We start from the raw sequence: 10,328 nt of genomic DNA, 5'->3' as shown, positions 1-10,328 counted from the left end.
CTCAGTGCCAGGTTTTTATTTTTTTCATATTACCACCTTCAAAAACATTCATTCCAGTTCATGAAATGAGAGAAACTGCCTTTTAAAGCAGGTTAACATCTTAACCACTATAATAGCTCTTTTCCCCAAGATCACACAATCTCCACATGAGTGRTARRTACAAAGTCTCAGTGRATCGCTCCCCTTYTCCAATGATGCTGKAGGGAATGGCTTTGAAMTAAGAGTAGATTCTGTTTCTTAAGGAGCCGRTCCACACATTCCATAYATTGAAAACACAACATTTGAGATTCTGATTTTATACAGTTCTGTTTTCAAGGGGTCAGATTACTCATGCAGAGCTAAGCTCAAAATCCAGACYATGGTGTGGTCCTGCACAGTGCCAGCCCAGATAATTCAACTTCCCGCCTCTTGTAGTAGAAATCGCATTCTCCTCACAAAGATAGAGAGAGAAGAAGAAAGAAGCAAGCAAGCAAGCAAACATGGAAACAAAACACCACCTGCCTTCCACTGTGTTTTCTGYTCTCTCAGCAAAACCAGGGGAAAATCACACCAAAGCATAAAGCAGAGAACACACAATATCAGGAAATTAATTTTTTCTTAAGGAAATTCTCTGTCTGCTATCAATATCACAAATTAGCAAAAGAAATAATATTTTTGAATGAGTGCATCCAAAACTAACTTCACTATTGTAGGTGAAGGGACAACGGGATCCATTTCCTGAAGCCTGACACTGATCAAACAGGGGTTACTCACCATGTTGCAGCACTCTCCACTGCAGGAAAACATCTCTGCTTTGTGTGTCACCCAACACAGCCCCACTGAGCCAACATTCAAATAGTCCAKAGTGACACCGGCCCCGGGTAAGGGGATACCCAGCACATTTCCATCCCTGCACCTGCCCTGCTCCCCACAGCAGCGCCACCAAAATCCCCCCCASCAGCAGCAGCTCTATAAAGCTCCTCTTGCCATCCCTCACACTCAGACAACAGCAGCCACTGCCCTGCCTTAGGCACTGCTGCCACAGCCCCCTTGGCCAGCACAGCTCTGCTCCCCAGCTCGCACCATGGAASYTTGTCACTCTCCACACMAATCCAATGTCACTTCATATGGAGYCAYRTCTGTGGCCATCATCACCCTCGAGACATTTGCTGGCATGTGGATAAATGCTTTCATTGTTTGTGTGCTCTGCATTGCCTGGGTCRARAAGAAAAYCYTGAACTCTARTGAGAAGATCTTGCTGCTTCTTGGATGTTCCAGGTTTTGGTATTTGTGCATCTCWTGGGCATACTACTTCCTTGCAATAATTTAYCCCAMWTACCTCTATGTTCACCCCATACTTCAACTAGCTGTGTCTTTTCAAAGCTTTTTTRATTATTCCAACTTGTGGRTTTCKGCCTGTCTTTGCGTTTTTTATTGTATAAAAATTGCCAATTTCMGGAACAGCTTCTTCATCTACCTGAAAGCAAGAATTGACAGGATGGTGCCATGGCTYTTMCTRGGGTCAGAGATTTTAGCCTTGGTTATCGCCATCGTTGCCTATGACATTGCTGACAAACCGCACTGCAACCGCAATTCCACCAAACACGGAAATTTTTGGAAAGCAAGTATCAAAATGGATAAACATTTTTTCCCTTCTTTTTTTCTGGCTGGATTTGGATATGCTGTTTCATTCATGACAGTCATCTTCTCTGCTGTTTTCCTTCTCTTTTCTCTCTGGAGGCACAAAAACAGGATGCAGGCCAACTCCATGAAGAGCCTCAGCATGGATGCCCACATCAGAGCCATGAAATCTGTTCTCTCCTTCTTAGTCATGTACAGCATTAACTTTGTATGTTTGGTTTTGAGTATGGTTTATGCCACTAAGAAGGGAATTCCTGTAACATTTGTCATCATTGTATTTCAGTATGCTTTTCCGRGTGTTCATTCACTTATTCTGATCTTCAGCAATCCTAAATTAGAAAAGGCATTGCTGAAGATTCTTCCCATCAAAAGAAGTYTGAAGTGCAAAGTTTGCATGAGTTAGGAGTTTGTCATGGTTTTACTATAACAAAAGCTGGAGCCCATGCAACATGTTGGTATTTCATTATAGAAAAAMAGTAGTTTGATCTCTAATGCAATTCTACAAGCAATGTACATGATACAGATGTTCTCATCTCCGAGGTTAATATATCATTCAAATACTATGAACTAAAGTAATGTGACTTAAATAAAACATTTTCAATTATCATTTCAATTGTGAACCAACTGCACCCCACTGTGCTGCTGGGGAGGACGAGGTGCCGGAGTGGGGGATGAAGGAGTGAAGCTGAGTCTTGGATGAATAGGGGGTTGGAGGCAGTGGATTCTAGTTTTTTGCTTGTTTCTCATTATCCGACTTTTATAATTTTTAATAGGCAAATAAATTCATTTTCTGCATATAAAATCTGTTTTGTCTGTGACAGTAACTGGTGAGTTATCTCACTGTCTTTATCTCGATCTATCGGCCTTTCTCTCCTATTTCCCACCCCATTTATGGGTGAGAGGAAGGAGCAGCTGGGTCAGGGCCTGTCAGCTTGCCAAAGTTAACACACCACAGCAGGTGAAACATGAAACAGTTCCAGCATGAACAGAGCAGAACCTGAACTGGTCATCTCTGTCACTAGATCACAGGCAGAGTCAGATCTTGAGCATCTCTTCTGAACACATCTCCCCAGTGAAAGGCTTAGAAAAAACAGGCAYATCCACACCTTCTCTCTCTCCTTACTGCTGCTGATGTATTTTATCCTTTAACATGACAATCCCAACCACTTCCACAAAAAAGCACCACATCTTATCCCCTACATACCATGCAATATCATCCCTCACAACCTCACATGCCACAAAATTCAGCAGGCAAAACCTGCATCTTGCAGATGTTACCACACAAAACCTCACAGCCCCAGCAAACCACACTGCACATCCCTTCTTCCACCTCCATGAAACCCCTGAGAACGTGACAGCCAGCACAGCACCACTGCCCTGTGTACCAGCCTCACTCAGCTGCCACTGGAGGGGACAGGGTGTCCATCAGCACAGCCACCCCGCAGAGCCCATGGGGATGCAGGATGTGCCCAGTCTGGAGAAGCTGACACGTAAGGACCACTTGCACAGCATTCCTACATGCAGAGACATAAAAATGGCTGTGGGCCCTGCTAAAAATAAGGCAGTGCTCCAACACCCTTGGCATTCACAGCTGCCTGAAAGCTGCAAGGAGGGAGCACATTTTCCCTTTTRCTGGGCCAGGAATGGGGGATTCAGGCTGTTGGACCCATGTGTCCAGTGAAARCTCAACATTAATATCTCCATTCAAAATAAGCAAATACATCCCACTTCCAAGAAAAGAGAGAGGCATCACCAGAAGGTGCAGGTCCATGCAGACCATCCTGGTTGACTCAGTGCGAGAAGCAAAGGCCACAGACACCAGCAGAGCAAGCAGAACCACAGTCCAAGAGGCTTCTGTGAATCAGGTAGGGTCAAGACCATTTCCCTGTCTGACAATATGGCTAACTGCTGCCATCTCAGTAACTTCAAACATTACAGTGATCTAGAGTATTGGTATATATAAACATATTCTCCAGTTGGTTTTATTTTTAGTTTGAGATATTGATATTTGATACATAGAAACACACAGAGATGCTGAAGCACTTCTAGTTGTTAAGGACATTGTTTACAGTACATCTCTAAGGAYGCATCCTTGAAACCATCTCCTTCTCCCATCCACCCATATATCACCTGAGGTCAGCCAGCGCCTTTGCTCTGCATTGCAAGTGCTCAGAGGCACCAAACAGGCAGGGCACTCTACTGCTTCCCCTTTTTCCCCCCTCTTTTCTTTTGAGTGCACTTCTCCCAAAAACACGGCGGGTTTCTCCGAAGCTCTTCTTTCTTGAGTTCCCACTCTTCATCTCGCTCATCTAAGGGGATTTTTCTTGCTGCAGCCCTCTTGCGGTAGTTCCTGCTCTCCACCTCTGCTCTGGGGGAGAAACCAAGAGTGAACACAGCACAGACACAGYTCTGCTCRTGAGGGCCCATCACAGGCTYAGGGGTTGTGTCTCAGTCTGGTCAAAACCCTGCTGTCACCAACACTCGAGAAAACACCGCGGTGTGCCCGGCATGGTGCAGCCCCAACCTCCCCTCACAGGGAACCCCCTGGGACCAACAACTGCCCGGATCCAGACATGGACATTGCAAGCGTAAATCTTGTCCAAGAGAAGGTAAACTTTTTCCTCCCACTGCCGAGGTCTCATTTTGTAGGCACTTGGGATTCAGGAAGCTCTGTCAGAAATACCCTCCAACATCAGGGAAAAAACCTTTTTTTCTGAAATACAGGAGCTCTGTCCCATCTGTGCAAATCTGTTTCAGCTGCGAGCACAGAGCAAAGCCAATGGCTCCGTACTGAGGGTCCTCATAACCCTCAGTGATCAATCACAGAGTGGTTTGGGTTGGAAGGGACCTTAAAGATTAGCTTGTTCCAAACCCTCTGCCATGGGCAGGGACACCTTCCTCTATCCCAGGTTGCTCCAAGCTGTGTCCATCTTGGCCTTGAACACTTCCAGGGAGGGGCAGTCACAACTTCTGAGGGCAACYTGTGCCAGGACCTCACCAGCCTCACAGTCAAAAATTTATTCATAATATCTCATCTAACCTTATCTACCTGGCCAATCCTCTTTGTCCAAACCCTTGTCCATAGTCCCTGTCCAACTCTCTTGTAGGCCCTCTTCAGCTACTGAAAGGTGCTCTAAGGAGTCTACAGAGCCTAAGTTTGAGAGTGGTGGTTGATGCCCCGTGGCTGCTGGTGTTCAAAAGGCATTTGCAAARTGCCCTTAATAAGATGTTTTAACTTCTGGTCACCACTGAAGTGGTCAGGCCATAGTGAGTGGCAGGTCCCTTCCAAATGAACTGCTCTATTGTCTGCTATTGAATATCTGCTACCAAGGGCAAGAAACCTCTTTCTATAGCCTTTTAAACATATATATATATATATACACACATATATATAAGTTTACATATATATATATATTTATACATGAATATATATGTGCCCCGGCCTTAGATTGCAGGACACTCTGGTACAGTTTCAACAGCTGGCACTTTGCATAGAGGCTGGAAGCAGACATGAGCTGAGGGTCTCTGTGCCATCCTTGGCAGCTCTCATAGCATCCAGACTAAAACCCTCCTCATGCAAACCAAATCTGATGCAAAATATACATTTGCTATTCAGAAGCAGCTCTTTTGAAAGCTGTTTCCTAACTTTTGCATGTTCATGCAAACCTCAGTGAGTGATATCAATACTTGGTAGCAGAATATTCCCAATATTTGCATGTTAATAATATTTCCATGTTGATTAATGTAATATTTCCATGTGGGTGCAGTCCTCAACATGGTTCAGCCCATGCAAGCAGATAATTCATGCAGCTGGCAACACCTGGGGACAGACAAACAGCATTCAAGGGYCATGGTGGTGCTAGAGGGGGCTGAGTTCAGATTCAGGAAGGATTTGGGTGCTCATAGCCCTGTGTAGACAGGCACATCAGTCCTGCATTTGGTGCAGACCCTCAGACTCTTATTTTAGAAACTGTCTTTTCTCTCTTTTTGGATGACAGGCAAATATCCMAAACTGACAGGGATGCTGTGTAACAAAATGTTCCTCATATTTATATCCCACAGACACCATGAATGGAGGGCAGAGCTGCTCTATGCTGTGTAGCATTACGTGCAAGCACACTTAATTCTCTGTCTGCAGCACACTCAGTACTGCCCAGCTCCTTTCACCWCTGCCTGACCATGGACATCACCTCTGGGACCTTCTGCCCATCTGAAGGAGCCGAAGTTAATCAAAATACACTACAAATGACAGCTGTTCCTCCCATTAACTCCAAGTTTGCTGACGTGAGGAGATGAAGCCAGCGTGCAAAGCTAAAGGCATCCACTGTGGTCATAAATTATAGTGGTTGGTCTTAAAAAGTGTTCCTGAGTCTCAGTGATAACCCATCCTCAAAGGCCTGGCAAACCTGACCTTTACTACCTAGTCACTGTCTAGGTAGTAAAAATACCTAATTTGCAAAGCTTAGGTATCAGCTGGTTGCTTAAATGCCTTTAAACTGAAGGTCTGAGGGTAAGAAAAGTGATGAATAGTGAGGGTTTGCAGCATGTCAGCTCCAAAAACAGCAGGACTTTAGCTGTAAAGTRGTCTGGGATGCCCCATTCYAGCAGTGTTCAGATCCYRCAGGTTGGATGGAGTTTTGAGTAAGCTGGTCTAGTGGAAGGAGTCCCTGCTCATGGCAGGGGGTTGGAATGAGATGAGYTTTAATGTCTCTCCAAACCATTTTGATTCTGTGATTCTGTGTTGGGTAGGGAGGTAAAATACAAAGCTATCAACAGCTTCCATAACAGCCAGAGCTTGGAAACCAGGACTTGTGGCTTCCCTACAAAGGGGAATTTTGCACAGTTTGGGTGTCTTTTTGCATGGAAGGACACTGGTGCTGTGTGAAGATAAAAGGTGGGCATGGCRCATTTCAGCAGGAAGCAAAAATCTGTAGAAGTATTGCAAAAGGACAGCAGTACCTACAGAAAGGTTTATGTGGATTAATGAAAAGTGGCATTTGTAAGGCACTGGCCTCCTCAGACATTTGCCTGATTTTGAAGTTGGCAGCTCGTGTGCTGCACTGGCAAGCCGGAGACTGTGAGTTGGATAAATGCCTGTTAAAAAAAAAACAAAAACGGGACATACGTGGTACCAAAGCAGTCTTGACAATGTGGCAATGGTAAAAGAGATGCCAGTGAAGGATGATGGTGGGACTGTAAATTCACAGAAAAATTCAGGGAGAAAACACTTTTGGGAGCTCTCAGCACCCCAGTGTCTGACATGCAAGTTTCATGGGCAGTGTATTTAAATACCAAGTAATGCTGGTTTGCAAACTGGTTGGCCTCTGATGATGATCTGCCCCATTCCTTCAGAGAGATGCAGGATGGGACCTAGTTCAAACCTCTGCAGTAAAGCATTCTGAACCAGGTAAACAGGATGAAAACGTCTGTGAGCCAAACCAATGTCGAAGAACATGGTTTTAAAACCAAGATTTTCATGGCATGTGGAGCCACAGGGCTAACTGTAAGCAATTAAGATGACGGGAAGTTTCCCAAAATTTGAAAGTAATATGTGGCCATCCTATTTACTTATGAGGTCTAATTTTCAATAATTACATATAAAATAGGGTGGCTCTTTACTGTAAAAAAACAAATTGTATACATATGTATGTATGTACACACACACATTCAACTGCTAAGGGCTGCTCCAAAACAGCTCAACTCCTGCATTTGCTATTCACCACTGCAAAGGGTTAACACTTGACAGTTGTTGTTTTCATTTCTGTTGCTTAATAACCGCTCTGCAACATCTTTACAAAAAACAATGATGTCACAAAGTGTAACGATTTTGAAAACATACCAAGGCAAACCGCAGGAGGCAGGGGAATAAAAKAATTTCTTCCCATGGCTCCCCCGTGTTTGCTTATCTACTACAGCTTGTGTGTCAGGGCTTTAGCAGGCTTTGGGGAGAAGATAAGTATCACATTCTGTTTGTTCTGACACCACCACTCACTTTTCCAAGAACTTGGAGCACTCGCGGTGTCCGTAGATCTCCGMGAGCCTCCGGGGAGTGTCCCCGAAGAGATCGGCGGCGTCCATGGCAGCGTGCAGGGAGTGAAGGGCACGGAGCACCCGCAGTTTCCCCGCCTCGGCAGCGAAATGAGCCGCGGTCCAGCCCACATCGCTCCGCAGGCAGGGCCGGGCGCCGTGACCCACCAGGAGCCTGACCAGGTCCAGCCGCCCTTGGAATGCGCAGCACAAGCGGGAGAGAAGATAAGAATTTATCTTTCATGGTGCAGAAGGCAGTGACACACAGATCGTAATTCCCTCAGCCATGGATTTTACCCACCTGACCATTTGTTTTGTATCATATCATATAAATGATAGTGAATAGGAAATGCTGGTTATTTTCTCCCAAACTAGGCTGTTATCAGAAGAAATTGACAATAAGAAAAACAATCAAATCAAAAAGTTTTCTAATTTCTGAGCAGCACACTTCAATTAGTCATTGAACAGCTAACTAGTTCCTTGCTTCATTTAGGTTTTTAGTTCAAAGCAAAATAAAATTTAAGTATTAAGAAGGGAAAAACCTGTGAACATCTTTACTAAAACAAAGGTTTGCTGGATAGATCACCTTCATATTTTTCTAACCTGTGGAACTGCTTAAATAAAAAAAAAAATTCTTTCCACCTCACCTCAACACTGTCTTCAATGTGCTGCATCATTCCCAATCCCATCTAGGTCATGTCAGTGTCTCATCATCATTTTGCTAACTAGCTTAATTCCCCTTGGTGATGTCTAAATGCATTACAATTCATCAGGGCAAAAGAAAAATAYGGTATGAAGGGTAAAACAGCAAATCCCACACTTGATTTCTGAGCAAAGACAGATGCCATGAGATCCCAACAAACAATGTAGCATAGAGGAGTAGATGTCCAGTTTCCCTTTTTGCATTGTGTACAATTATACATTATATATTGTTGCATCATCTCTTTTTTGGGTGGCAAAGGAATATTTTACTTCRCCCCACACTTTGAACAGGAAGGACCAAATGGGAGCTGCAAACAGCTCTAGTCCTGCCTTGTTCCTTCGAGCAGGTGGGATAAAGGCAGAGCAACATAAAACACAGTTATTTTGTTGTATTGGGTTTGATAAATACCTGGTATAAATACAGTGGGTTTGACTTTCTGCTCATTCCCACAGGTGTACAAGAGAAATAAACTCATGGAGTCACCTCTTAGAAAATTAGGGTGGGGGAAAAGCAGCCATGTTCTATGTACACATCATGTGAATTGCAAATTGTCATGTGATGGAAGAAAAAAAGCTAAAAATCACCCTGATGGCAACCCCATAAATTATTTTGCATGCAAAGTTTCCTTTTAAATGGGGGGGCTTACATTTTTTGCTCATAAGGGACAAAATTACCAGACACAAGCTGTGATTATTGCCAGCATAGATACAACTACAGTCAGCATCAGCTTTTATGATGTCCAGAGCTGGGGGTGCCCTCACCTTTGGCAGCAGCCCAGTGCAGAGGGGTCCTGTCATGCCAGTCGACATCCTTCTCGTTTGGGTCACAGCGCCCTGCCTTCAAAATCTTTTTTGCCCAGTTATAGTCCCCCAAAGCCACAGCTTCRTGGAGCTCTGTCATGCTGCACTCTTCAGACAGGCACTGGTAACAGAGCGATGGCCGTTCAGTGGGTGCTCACTGATGTATCAGCTCCTCTCAGCAGCTCTAAGAGCTCAAGCAGCACCTGRATTAAAAATGAGACAGACACCGTGAGAAACCAGGATTCATCCAAACAGCAGGAAAAAGGAATGACATGGGGGGAAAAATAAAATTATGGTTTATCTTCAAACCGGAGATCACAGACCGGTGGTGACTTTTGGTCTGTAGACACAGAAATCTGCAGTGAAATGCAGTTCTTTATATAAAGGGCTCGTAGCTAAAGCCACACTGAACATTTGCCATGGGTTTGTTGTGCTCRCTAACCATGGGAACTGGCTCCTCCCTTGCCAGTGCTGCAGGTCTCTTAGTGACAACATTTTATTGCAACGATAGAGATGTCTGTGCAAATATMCTCTGATGTTCTTTGGTGAAAATAACAAAAAGGGATAATAATAATAATAATGAAGCTAACCAGATTAAAAAAAGAAAAAAAAAAGAAAGAGAATTTAGGGCAAGTAGGAATGGTCTTAAAACAAAAGAGAAGTGATTTAGATTCTATATTAAGAAGAAATTCTGGGCTGTGAGGGTGGTGAGGCCCTGGCACAGGGTATCCTAAGAAGTTGTGGCTGCTCTATCTCTGGAAGTGTCCAAGTCCAGGTTGGATGGGGCTTGGAGCAACCTGGAATAGTGGAAGTTGTCCCTGCCCATGGCAGAGGRTTGGATGGGATGAGCTTTAAAGTTCCTTTAAACTCAGGCCATTCTGTGAGTCTAGAAAATAACTCAGCTATGGCACATCATTGCTTAAAATTTTCATCCACAGCCCCACAGAACAAACCCTCATCAGCCCCTGCAAGGCTGTGGATTTCAATATTTATACCTGTGCTAGTGGGTATTTCCCAGCTGCTTTTCTGGCAGGGAGTTTAAGTAGATTGCAAGGATCACTAGGCTACCTCGTTATCCTCATGATGAAACTGCAATATATTTACTCCAGTCTGGTCTAACCAAAAACTTTTATATTCACATTCCCATTCAAGCTGATCTTGAGCTATTAGTCCAATCA

General features: G+C 44.2%; 1 protein-coding gene across 1 annotated transcript; it reads right to left on the bottom strand.

The window, feature by feature from the left end:
* Positions 1–3,596: 3,596 nt before the first annotated feature.
* Positions 3,597–9,348, bottom strand: ANKRD66 (ankyrin repeat domain 66). Its single transcript, XM_057375435.1, has 3 exons — positions 9,112–9,348; positions 7,613–7,841; positions 3,597–3,988 (listed from the first exon to the last, which is right to left on the bottom strand). The coding sequence occupies exons 1-3, from the start codon at positions 9,248–9,250 to the stop codon at positions 3,817–3,819; spliced, it is 540 nt and encodes a 179-aa protein (XP_057231418.1). The 5' UTR covers positions 9,251–9,348; the 3' UTR covers positions 3,597–3,816.
* Between the last annotated feature and the right edge of the window lie 980 nt (positions 9,349–10,328).

This window comes from Malurus melanocephalus, unplaced genomic scaffold (genome assembly GCF_030028575.1).
Source record: "Malurus melanocephalus ecotype Western Australia unplaced genomic scaffold, MMel_1.1 scaffold_249, whole genome shotgun sequence".
Classification (NCBI taxonomy): domain Eukaryota; kingdom Metazoa; phylum Chordata; class Aves; order Passeriformes; family Maluridae; genus Malurus; species Malurus melanocephalus.
This window is presented reverse-complemented; position numbering and strand designations above follow the sequence as displayed.